Source organism: Notolepis coatsorum, assembly GCF_963971535.1.
Source record: "Notolepis coatsorum genome assembly, chromosome: 2".
NCBI classification, from domain to species: Eukaryota; Metazoa; Chordata; class Actinopteri; order Aulopiformes; family Paralepididae; genus Notolepis; species Notolepis coatsorum.
The window spans coordinates 3,402,249-3,415,134 of NC_140166.1; the positions used below are offsets into that span (position 1 = coordinate 3,402,249).

The window sequence follows — 12,886 nt, forward strand, 5'->3', positions numbered from 1 at the left end:
CCTCAAAAGGTTTCGAGCCCCCCTGCTGACAACACTTAAGTTGACAGACGTAACACCAGGCTCAACCAACACAGCTTATGGTGTGGGAGCCGCTTGACAGCACAACATTCTCACGGACAGACCCAGGCTCAGCCATCAACTGGGTGTCAGCCCCTGTCCCCATGAGAAGCGAAAAGTGGGGCCGCCCGCGCTTCAACGAAGGCACGCGGCCCGCAGCCAAAGGAAACAATCAGAGCCCACTTTTTCCGCTGGTGTTGGGGAAGGGAGTGATCGGAGAGCGGGCTGCTCGCGGCAGGACGTGACGGCTTGTTTGTTCAAGCCGAACCCATCCAACATGGCCGATCCCTCGGCCGCCAAGGCTGTCGGCCTTGTGGACACCTGTCGAATCAACGCCCAGGATACCTCCGGCGGGGGAAAACATGGCCGCCTGTCGAGGGCCTTGTCATCGCCGCTGACGAGGCCGTGCTCTCTCTTCTTCTGGCTGCGCGGTGTGAGGCGGTGTGGGGCCTAGGACAATACCGCCCGCGCTCCAGCAGAAGACCAAAATCCCCTGCGGAGAGGGGAACCCTGAGCGGTTATAGCTTGCGGCTGGGTCAAAGCTAATAACGTCAACAACCTTGCGCGATGTGTCGACGTCGGCTGGCCCTCAAGGCCCCGCCACCAGACACCATTCTTTTAATAGAAAAATAGCAAACAGCAACCTCCACTGTGGTGTGCACCATGAAAGGGTTAAATGAATAAAATAACTAACCCACAAAATACTGTAGAATGAGCAAACCCATATACACAACGTTAAGGGGAGGCGGACCAGAGCGAACTAGTCCCGCCTTCATTCAAAATATTCACAACAGCACACCAGCCCTAGCTTAGCCCATTTACCAAAAAAGGTAAACAAAGCCCCCCCCCCGCACTACTCCCCCAGTAGACACCGATTGACCGTCAGCATAAATGGTTGAGAGGAGAGAAATCTGTAGCAAAGACAGACCTTCTCATAGCAGAGTGACAGAACGAAATAGTAGCCCCCTACACTACTACAGCCTAGCGTGAGGCGATGTGGGACCCAGATCAACGACCGCCTGCGCACAGACACGCAACATGTTTACCATGTCGGCTGGACCCATAGCCCCACTACCCGACGCCAATGTGGATAGGAACTAGCCAGCTGAGCCATAACCCGCCGTTAAGTCCCATCCTGCAGTAGTATAGCTCTACTGTTACACCGCCGAGCTCACGCATCGGCCCCAGATGGGGACACCGTTCCACAGACCCCGCCGGAACACAAAGGTAACGTACCTGGCTAGGCTACCTAGCCACGGCCTACCCTGTTGTCAACCCATTTACCCGTAAAAAAGGTAAATAGGACTCAGCAAAACCCCCACAACAGCTACCGACTGACCTTCATTGATGAACCGGGCAAGAGGAGGGAGAAGTGACAACATCTCACGGCGGAGACATTAGAACAGCGTAGCATGTAGCAGTAGTGTTAGCATGTAGCATTAGCATGTAGCATAGCATTAGATGTTTAACAGCACGCCCAAGACCGTTTGGAAACCGTTCACTGCAGTGAAACGTTCACCAAACCATCCTGCCCCCGGCGCCAACACACAACATGGTTGTGTAACAAAACAAACCAGCATTACTTTTTTTTTTTTTTTATTGATATTTTTGTACCAAGGTCGCTTTACATAGGGGGGGGAAATAACTAAAGTAACAAACATAGTGGACAGACACAGCATACAAAGTGAGAAATTAGGGGTTAAAGGCCAAGTTGAAGAGGTGGGTTTTGAGGAGTTTTTTGAATGAGTCCAGAGTTGGGGAGGGAGCTCTGTGGGGAGGGAGTTCCATAGGGTGGGAGCTGCCACGCTGAAAGCTCTGTCCCCATAGGTCCGCAGTCTGGTTCAGGGAATGGAGAGCTGGCCAGTGTCTGTGGATCGCAGGGACCGTGACTGAGTGTAGGGGTGGAGGAGGTCAGTGAGGTACTTAGGTGCCAGATTATGGAGGGGTTTGTAAGTGAGCAGGAGGGTTTGGCGAATTGTGTAAGAGAAGGGTCAGATGTATCTGGCAAAATCGTTAATACCTTCTACTCGGAGACCAGACCAGGTTATATTAAAGTTATATTTATATCAATTAAAGACTGTCATGAACAGTATAAAATGGGTTTTAACCTTTTTTGTCAGTTAGTCATGAAAAGCGTAATTTCACCAGAAAAAAGCATCTGTACCAAACATTTTCTATTTTAATATCTTTTTGCCACTTCCATTAGAGTTCTTGACCTCCAGGTTGAGAACCACTGATGCCAATGCAGCTGAGTGGTTCTGAAACATGCTAACAGTGAAGAGTGGTTCTGAAACCAGCTAACAGTGAAGAGTGGTTCTGAAACCAGCTAACAGTGATGAGTGGTTCTGAAACATGCTAACAGTGATGAGTGGTTCTGAAACATGCTAACAGTGATGAGTGGTTCTGAAACATGCTAACAGTCAGGGCCGCCGCTAGGGGTGTGCGAGCAGTGCGGTCGCACTGGGCCTCGCGAGAAGAAGAAAATATTTTTTTTAAATTCTTTATTAAAAAAAATATAATGTTAACAATCACTTTCCACTCCCGGAGAGTCAGCATTGCCTTGGCTCGGGCTGATCGCTATACTAACTCGTTTGGCTGAGTTAGGGGGAGGGGAGCCGTGGGTGGGTCCTGGGCGTTGTGGACAGCGACCCCTACAGTTCGGTCGGGGCGCCTGCTCAGCGAAGGTAGGATCTGGTGAGAGGTAGTGCGGCCTCCCACACGTTACACTCTCCCAGTGAGAATCTGCGCGGCCAGGCTGGCTGCACATGCGTCGGAGGAAAGCATGTGACAGTCTCCGGCCTCTCGGACCAACAGTAGGGGAAAGTGCGCAACAACCAGGAAGGGGGTTGGGAATTGGCATAACGACTAACAGTGGGATGGGAGAAAAATCGGAAAAAGAAGGAGGGGGAAAAAGATAATGCAAAAAAACAAAAAAAAAACAATCACTTTCCATCACAGACCTAAAATCTAGTTTTGCTTACATGCTTATATATTTCACATTAGACATGTTTGTAGAATGTGTCTGACTTGTTCCGGGCTCTGCAGATATACTATTGGTTTCAACGAGGGGATGGGGTAGAGGTAAGGGGTCTATTCGGCGCTATCCACAGCTGAGTGGTTCTGAAACATGCTAACAGTGAAGAGTGGTTCTGAAACATGCTAACAGTGATGACTGGTTCTGAAACATGCTAACAGTTATGAGAGTGGTTCTGAAACATGCTAACAGTGATGACTGGTTCTGAAACATGCTAACAGTTATGAGAGTGGTTCTGAAACATGCTAACAGTGATGACTGGTTCTGAAACATGCTTAACAGTTATGAGTGGTTCTGAAACAGAGTATGTTAACAGTTATGAGTGGTTCTGAAACAGAGTATGCTAACAGTGATGAGTGGTTCTGAAACAGAGTATGCTAACAGCGATGAGTGGTTCTGAAACATGCTAACAGTTATGAGTGGTTCTGAAACGGAGTATGTGAACAGTGACGAGTGGTTAAGAAATTAAAAGGCTACAAATGGTGACTCAGTTTCTGGAAATGTACTTTACTGTAAAAAGTCTACATTGTTCTTATGATAGAGACTGAACACATCACAAAGATTCATGCCAGGATTTAGCCATGAACTTTGTTAATTGAATTCAAAAACTGAATACATATTGTCATAGGATACAAACAATACAAATTTAGTGTGCCTTTGTAATAATAACAAATAACAAAAACAATAATACAAATAAAAATCTCAAATGCACTTAGGTCGTCGCTATATGACGTCCACCAGGGTGTGTGTGGCGCCCTCAATGGCTTGGCTGAGGATTGACAGGTGGCGGTGCGCCTTACCCCAGTCACTGTCCAGTCCAGAGGACATGGCGTTCTTATAGGCATCAGCCAAACCTGGGAAGGTAGGCTGGCCAGCGTCACTGGAGGCCCAGATCACATGTCTAAGTGACACACAGGGAGGAAGAGAGAGGTGGTGAGTCTGCAACTACAGTATGTTATGAAGTCACACACAGGGAGGAATAGAGAGGTGGTGAGTCTGTAACTATGTTATGAAGTGACACAGGGAGGAAGCGAGAGGTGGTGCGTCTGTAACTATGTTATGAAGTGACACAGGGAGGAAGAGAGAGGTGGTGAGTCTGTAACTATGTTATGAAGTCACACACAGGGAGGAAGAGAGAGGTGGTGAGTCTAACTATGTTATGAAGTGACACACAGGGAGGAAGAGAGAGGTGGTGAGTCTGTAACTATGTTATGAAGTGACACACAGGGAGGAAGAGAGAGGTGGTGAGTCTGTAACTATGTTATGAAGTGACACACAGGGAGGCAGAGAGAGGTGGTGAGTCTGTAACTATGTTATGAAGTGACACACAGGGAGGAAGAGAGGTGGTGAGTCTGTAACTATGTTATGAAGTGACACACAGGGAGGAAGAGAGGTGGTGAGTCTGTAACTATGTTATGAAGTGACACAGGGAGGAAGCGAGAGGTGGTGCGTCTGTAACTATGTTATGAAGTCACACACAGGGAGGAAGAGAGAGGTGGTGAGTCTGTAACTATGTTATGAAGTCACACACAGGGAGGAAGAGAGAGGTGGTGAGTCTGTAACTATGTTATGAAGTGACACACAGGGAGGAAGAGAGAGGTGGTGAGTCTGTGTAACTATGTTATGAAGTGACACACAGGGAGGAAGAGAGGTGGTGAGTCTGTAACTATGTTATGAAGTGACACACAGGGAGGAAGAGAGAGGTGGTGAGTCTGTGTAACTATGTTATGAAGTGACACACAGGGAGGAAGAGAGAGGTGGTGAGTCTGTAACTATGTTATGAAGTGACACACAGGGAGGAAGAGAGAGGTGGTGAGTCTGTGTAACTATGTTATGAAGTGACACACAGGGAGGAAGCGAGAGGTGGTGAGTCTGTATGTCATGAAGTGACACACAGGGAGGAAGAGAGAGGTGGTGAGTCTGTAACTATGTTATGAAGTGACACACAGGGAGGAAGAGAGGTGGTGAGTCTGTAACTATGTTATGAAGTGACACACAGGGAGGAAGAGAGGTGGTGAGTCTGTAACTATGTTATGAAGTGACACACAGGGAGGAAGAGAGAGGTGGTGAGTCTGTAACTATGTTATGAAGTGACACACAGGGAGGAAGAGAGAGGTGGTGAGTCTGTAACTATGTTATGAAGTGACACAGGGAGGAAGAGAGGTGGTGAGTCTGTAACTATGTTATGAAGTGACACACAGGGAGGAAGAGAGGTGGTGAGTCTGTAACTATGTTATGAAGTGACACACAGGGAGGAAGAGAGAGGTGGTGAGTCTGTAACTATGTTTATGAAGTGACGCAGGGAGGAAGAGAGAGGTGGTGAGTCTGTAACTATGTTATGAAGTGACACACAGGGAGGCAGAGAGAGGTGGTGAGTCTGTAACTATGTTATGAAGTGACACAGGGAGGAAGAGAGAGGTGGTGCGTCTGTAACTATGTTATGAAGTCACACACAGGGAGGCAGAGAGAGGTGGTGAGTCTGTAACTATGTTATGAAGTCACACACAGGGAGGCAGAGAGAGGTGGTGAGTCTGTAACTATGTTTATGAAGTGACACACAGGGAGGAAGAGAGGTGGTGAGTCTGTAACTATGTTATGAAGTGACACACAGGGAGGAAGAGAGAGGTGGTGAGTCTGTAACTATGTTATGAAGTGACACAGGGAGGAAGCGAGAGGTGGTGAGTCTGTAACTATGTTATGAAGTCACACACAGGGAGGAAGCGAGAGGTGGTGAGTCTGTAACTATGTTATGAAGTGACACACAGGGAGGAAGAGAGAGGTGGTGAGTCTGTAACTATGTTATGAAGTGACACACAGGGAGGAAGAGAGAGGTGGTGAGTCTGTAACTATGTTTATGAAGTGACGCAGGGAGGAAGAGAGAGGTGGTGAGTCTGTAACTATGTTATGAAGTGACACACAGGGAGGAAGAGAGGGGTGGTGAGTCTGTAACTATGTTATGAAGTGACACACAGGGAGGAAGAGAGAGGTGGTGAGTCTGTAACTATGTTATGAAGTGACACACAGGGAGGAAGAGAGGGGTGGTGAGTCTGTAACTATGTTATGAAGTGACACACAGGGAGGAAGAGAGAGGTGGTGAGTCTGTAACTATGTTATGAAGTGACACACAGGGAGGAAGAGAGAGGTGGTGAGTCTGTAACTATGTTATGAAGTGACACACAGGGAGGAAGAGAGAGGTGGTGAGTCTGTAACTATGTTATGAAGTGACACACAGGGAGGAAGAGAGAGGTGGTGAGTCTGTAACTATGTTATGAAGTGACACACAGGGAGGTAGAGAGAGGTGGTGAGTCTGTAACTATGTTATGAAGTGACACAGGGAGGTAGAGAGAGGTGATGAGTCTGTAACTATGTTATGAAGTGACACACAGGGAGGAAGAGAGGTGGTGAGTCTGTAACTATGTTATGAAGTGACACACAGGGAGGAAGAGAGAGGTGGTGAGTCTGTGTAACTATGTTATGAAGTGACACACAGGGAGGAAGAGAGGTGGTGAGTCTGTAACTATGTTATGAAGTGACACAGGGAGGAAGAGAGGTGGTGAGTCTGTAACTATGTTATGAAGTGACACACAGGGAGGAAGAGAGGTGGTGAGTCTGTAACTATGTTATGAAGTGACACACAGGGAGGAAGAGAGGTGGTGAGTCTGTAACTATGTTATGAAGTGACACACATGGAGGAAGAGAGGTGGTGAGTCTGTAACTATGTTATGAAGTGACACACAGGGAGGAAGAGAGAGGTGGTGAGTCTGTAACTATGTTATGAAGTGACACACAGGGAGGAAGAGAGGTGGTGAGTCTGTAACTATGTTATGAAGTGACACACAGGGAGGAAGAGAGAGGTGGTGAGTCTGTAACTATGTTATGAAGTGACACAGGGAGGAAGAGAGAGGTGGTGAGTCTGTAACTATGTTATGAAGTGACACACAGGGAGGAAGAGAGAGGTGGTGAGTCTGTAACTATGTTATGAAGTGACACACAGGGAGGAAGAGAGAGGTGGTGAGTCTGTAACTATGTTATGAAGTGACACACAGGGAGGAAGAGAGGTGGTGAGTCTGTAACTATGTTATGAAGTGACACACAGGGAGGCAGAGAGAGGTGGTGAGTCTGTAACTATGTTATGAAGTGACACACAGGGAGGAAGAGAGAGGTGGTGAGTCTGTAACTATGTTATGAAGTGACACACAGGGAGGAAGAGAGGTGGTGAGTCTGTAACTATGTTATGAAGTGACACACAGGGAGGAAGAGAGAGGTGGTGAGTCTGTAACTATGTTTATGAAGTGACGCAGGGAGGAAGAGAGAGGTGGTGAGTCTGTAACTATGTTATGAAGTGACACACAGGGAGGCAGAGAGAGGTGGTGAGTCTGTAACTATGTTATGAAGTGACACAGGGAGGAAGAGAGAGGTGGTGCGTCTGTAACTATGTTATGAAGTCACACACAGGGAGGAAGAGAGAGGTGGTGAGTCTGTAACTATGTTATGAAGTCACACACAGGGAGGCAGAGAGAGGTGGTGAGTCTGTAACTATGTTTATGAAGTGACGCAGGGAGGAAGAGAGAGGTGGTGAGTCTGTAACTATGTTATGAAGTGACACACAGGGAGGAAGAGAGGTGGTGAGTCTGTAACTATGTTATGAAGTGACACACAGGGAGGAAGAGAGAGGTGGTGAGTCTGTAACTATGTTATGAAGTCACACACAGGGAGGAAGAGAGAGGTGGTGAGTCTGTAACTATGTTATGAAGTGACACACAGGGAGGAAGAGAGGTGGTGAGTCTGTAACTATGTTATGAAGTGACACACAGGGAGGAAGAGAGGTGGTGAGTCTGTAACTATGTTATGAAGTGACACACAGGGAGGAAGAGAGGTGGTGAGTCTGTAACTATGTTATGAAGTGACACACAGGGAGGAAGAGAGAGGTGGTGAGTCTGTAACTATGTTATGAAGTGACACAGGGAGGAAGCGAGAGGTGGTGAGTCTGTAACTATGTTATGAAGTCACACACAGGGAGGAAGCGAGAGGTGGTGAGTCTGTAACTATGTTATGAAGTGACACACAGGGAGGAAGAGAGAGGTGGTGAGTCTGTAACTATGTTATGAAGTGACACACAGGGAGGAAGAGAGAGGTGGTGAGTCTGTAACTATGTTTATGAAGTGACGCAGGGAGGAAGAGAGAGGTGGTGAGTCTGTGTAACTATGTTATGAAGTGACACACAGGGAGGAAGAGAGAGGTGGTGAGTCTGTAACTATGTTATGAAGTGACACACAGGGAGGAAGAGAGGTGGTGGGTCTGTAACTATGTTATGAAGTCACACACAGGGAGGAAGAGAGAGGTGGTGAGTCTGTATGTCATGAAGTGACACAGGGAGGAAGAGAGGTGGTGAGTCTGTATGTCATGAAGTGACACAGGGAGGAAGAGAGGTGGTGAGTCTGTAACTATGTTATGAAGTGACACACAGGGAGGAAGAGAGAGGTGGTGAGTCTGTAACTATGTTATGAAGTGACACACAGGGAGGAAGAGAGAGGTGGTGAGTCTGTAACTATGTTATGAAGTGACACACAGGGAGGAAGAGAGGTGGTGAGTCTGTAACTATGTTATGAAGTGACACACAGGGAGGAAGAGAGAGGTGGTGAGTCTGTAACTATGTTATGAAGTGACACACAGGGAGGAAGAGAGGTGGTGAGTCTGTAACTATGTTATGAAGTGACACACAGGGAGGAAGAGAGAGGTGGTGAGTCTGTAACTATGTTATGAAGTGACACACAGGGAGGAAGAGAGAGGTGGTGAGTCTGTAACTATGTTATGAAGTGACACACAGGGAGGAAGAGAGAGGTGGTGAGTCTGTAACTATGTTATGAAGTGACACACAGGGAGGAAGAGAGAGGTGATGAGTCTGTAACTATGTTATGAAGTGACACACAGGGAGGAAGAGAGAGGTGATGAGTCTGTAACTATGTTATGAAGTGACACAGGGAGGAAGAGAGAGGTGGTGAGTCTGTAACTATGTTATGAAGTGACACACAGGGAGGAAGAGAGGTGGTGAGTCTGTAACTATGTTATGAAGTGACACACAGGGAGGAAGAGAGGTGGTGAGTCTGTAACTATGTTATGAAGTCACACACAGGGAGGAAGAGAGAGGTGGTGAGTCTGTAACTATGTTATGAAGTGACACACAGGGAGGAAGAGAGGTGGTGAGTCTGTAACTATGTTATGAAGTGACGCACAGGGAGGAAGAGAGGTGGTGAGTCTGTAACTATGTTATGAAGTGACACACAGGGAGGAAGAGAGGTGGTGAGTCTGTAACTATGTTATGAAGTGACGCACAGGGAGGAAGAGAGGTGGTGAGTCTGTAACTATGTTATGAAGTGACACACAGGGAGGAAGAGAGGTGGTGAGTCTGTAACTATGTTATGAAGTGACACACAGGGAGGAAGAGAGAGGTGGTGAGTCTGTAACTATGTTATGAAGTGACACACAGGGAGGAAGAGAGAGGTGGTGAGTCTGTAACTATGTTATGAAGTGACACACAGGGAGGAAGAGAGGTGGTGAGTCTGTAACTATGTTATGAAGTGACACACAGGGAGGAAGAGAGAGGTGGTGAGTCTGTAACTATGTTATGAAGTGACACACAGGGAGGAAGAGAGGTGGTGAGTCTGTAACTATGTTATGAAGTGACAAATGACAGTATTGGTTCAGAAGTATTTCTGGGTCAGGCAGACTCGAAGCAAGAGACTGTAATGTAATAGTTACCATAGACCACTGCACTTCTGCGTTACATTGAGCTCATGGGAGAGAGAGTGGTTGCCTCCGTGTCGGTGTGTGAATGGGTGAATGTGAGTGCTTTGGATAAAAGCGCTATATAAATGCACCATTCACTATTTACGATTTAAATCTTTACCTCAATGACTTAAGTCGTTGTTGGATTGTCAGGTTCGACCACCAAAGTTCCTGAATGATAGTAGTAGGAGGTTTGTAACATTGTTTCCTTACCTGTATGCGTACTTATCTGGGAAAGCCTGAGGGTCCAAGAAGGCCCGATCCAGCAGCATGAGCTGGTCGTTGATCCTACGAGCCTTCAAGGGTCTGAAAAGAGACAAAAGAAACCGTGTGCATGTGTGTCCGTGTGTGTGCACTTGCATGCATGTGTGCATGTGACACATAACGAAGAGCTCTTACGTCTCATTTGCAAAGTCTGCCTCTTGAATCACCTGGTCCAGCTGAGCGGAACCTGGCCACTGCAGTCTTTAGCGGTTCTGAAATGAGACAATGATATACTATAGCGGCCGCAACCTCTTTATCAAGCAAGGATTTTACCTTCTTAAAGGGTAATTCCTGTTTTATTGTTATTCAGAAGAAGGTTCCTTGGCCTGAGAATAGTCAACAGGGTGAGATGAGAATGTATGGTTTGGTTCTCTGATAGTCACTATACAGATATTAACAATATAGCCACGGTTAATAAGTCGGCAATTACAACATGTTGTTCTACCAGATTCTTAACTCTTTCTGCGCCAAAAACGACTATACTAGTGTTTCGTCGCCAACGCTTGAGCGCCAAAAACTAGTATACTCGTTTCTGGATCGTTTGATATTTTTCCTTTGATCCCTGTTCTATACACTCGCTCGGAGCTCCCTGGGTCTCCCTGGCACAGCTACCTACGTTGGAATTGCAATGACGATCGAATCCCACCAGGTGGCAGTATCCCCTACCTTTTGAACTGGGGATATCAGTGGTCTTACCTCCGGCTGCTTCCGTCTCAGAGTGGATCACGACATAGCAATCGGTGGAAGATTTGGTGCCTCAGAGGTATTCTTTCCCGTATGGTAGCCATGCCCAATATACATAAGAGTAATTGCGATTGCCATGGGATCGACTGGGATTTATTCATTTTAGAGTACCTTCTGACTCAGGTAAGGTCTATCTTAGGTAACCTACTGGTATTTTTTTAACCTAGAACAGGCCACGTGAGCGGATCGGCGCGGCCGAGAAATCCGCTCTTCGCTCTTTAAAGCTTGGTCCGCTCCGCTAATCGCTCATGTTGACCCCGCCCCCAAGTCGCTCTCCGCTCCCTCACCGCTCACCTTGAATCGAGTGCTCCCCGCTCCCCGCGCCAGATTGCTAGGCTTTTTATAATTTTTTTTGGAGCATGGTGTAAATTAGCTCAAACTACAACAGTCTACACCCCCTGGGCCCCTTAACAATTGTTTGTATTGAGCAGCATTGTAATTGTACCCATTCTGCAATGTTAAATAACATTGTTTATCCATTCACTAGCTCTATTAAGCGATGATAGTTAGCCAAGCCACAATGCTATGGTCGCTGCCATTAACGTTAGCATGTAAGCTAACGACAACAACAATGGCGTCGATACTTTTCTAACAGGAGTGAGTGAAGGAGGAGGAGTGAAGCCTGAACAGGATATCACAGGTTCACCCTTCTCAATTCTCATTGGTTGAAAATGGCCTTCATGTTTGTACATCGCCATCTGTTGCTTTGGCATTGTACTACATGTATATTATTACATCAGTGTTAAACCACTGTGTGAGCGTCCCGGAGTGGATTGGAGCGGAGGAGAACTCTCGCTCCGGACGTCGCGCCGACCCATTTTAAAACCCACTCCTCGCTCACGTCAAAACCGCCCGCTCCCCGCGCCGCTCACGCTCCGATCCGCTCACATGGCCTGACCTAGAACATGTTTCTGTACCGATCAGTGTCGTATTTTACCGGACCTAAAACATGCTTGATGATTTTGTGAAGACACATATGTACATGGTATATACCTTTGATTTGGAAGTATTTGGAGTTCCAGGCGAGCAACCCGAACGATTTGGCCATAATGCATATAACGCGTCATATCTCGCAATCTATGAAAAAAGACTGGATTATTTTGGAAAGGGGCGATGTTTAGCGTGTAATAGTGCACAAACTACAGTATGTAGAAATGAACTGTTTCGTCAATGTTGGACTATAAACAATGCCTGTCAAATGAGCCATACTATTGTCTCCATAGCTATAATACAGAACACGGTGGGTCCGCAAACATTGCTAAAATGGTCAATAATGCTGGCGCCATTGAGTAGAGATGAGTAAACAGCCGCGCGTCAATGAGTTAATGAAATGACCAGAGAGCCAATCCATACATTACAATTTTATGGTTCTTAGACTACTCTAAGGTCAAACAAACCTCACTATGCTATAGCCATTGTGCTTCATACCGCCCTAGAACACCTAGAAAAGAAAAACACCTACGTAAGAATGCTCTTTGTCGACTATAGCTCTGCCTTCAACACCATACTCCCCCGTAAACTCATCAGTAAACTCCAAACCCTGGGTCTGTGTAATACACGGTGTAACTGGGTGCTGGACTTCCTCACAAACCGCACACAAGCCGTCAGACTGGGCAACTACACCTCGTCCACCCTGTCTCTCAGCACCGGCGCCCCGCAGGGTTGCGTACTCAGCCCATTACTGTACACCCTGCTCACACATTACTGTTCCCCCTCCTACCCCTCCAATTACATCATCAAGTTCGCAGACGATACCACAGTTGTGGGTCTCATAACAAACAACAATGAGTCTGCCTACAGGAGGGAGGTGGAGGACCTTATAGTCTGGTGTGATAATAACAACCTGGCGCTCAATATAAAGAAAACAAGAGAGATCATAGTGGATTTTAGAAGATCAAGACCTGACCACTCCCCTCTGCTCATCAACAACGAGGTAGTGGAGAGGGTCACTGAGTTCAAGTTCCTGGGTCTCAGTGTGAGTGAGACCCTGTCTTGGAGCAC

General features: G+C 47.0%; 1 protein-coding gene across 1 annotated transcript in view; it reads right to left on the reverse strand.

Annotated features, from left to right (window-relative positions):
- Positions 1-3,814: 3,814 nt before the first annotated feature.
- Positions 3,815-12,886, reverse strand: part of LOC311248903 (aminopeptidase NAALADL1-like) — a gene marked incomplete at both ends in the record, with an annotated part of 65,625 nt that continues 56,553 nt past the window's right edge. Inside the window, 4 exon segments of the mRNA XM_084338132.1 lie at positions 3,815-3,992; positions 10,091-10,183; positions 10,277-10,318; positions 10,320-10,353. Of these exon segments, the coding sequence (XP_084194258.1) occupies positions 3,815-3,992; positions 10,091-10,183; positions 10,277-10,318; positions 10,320-10,353 (347 nt within the window).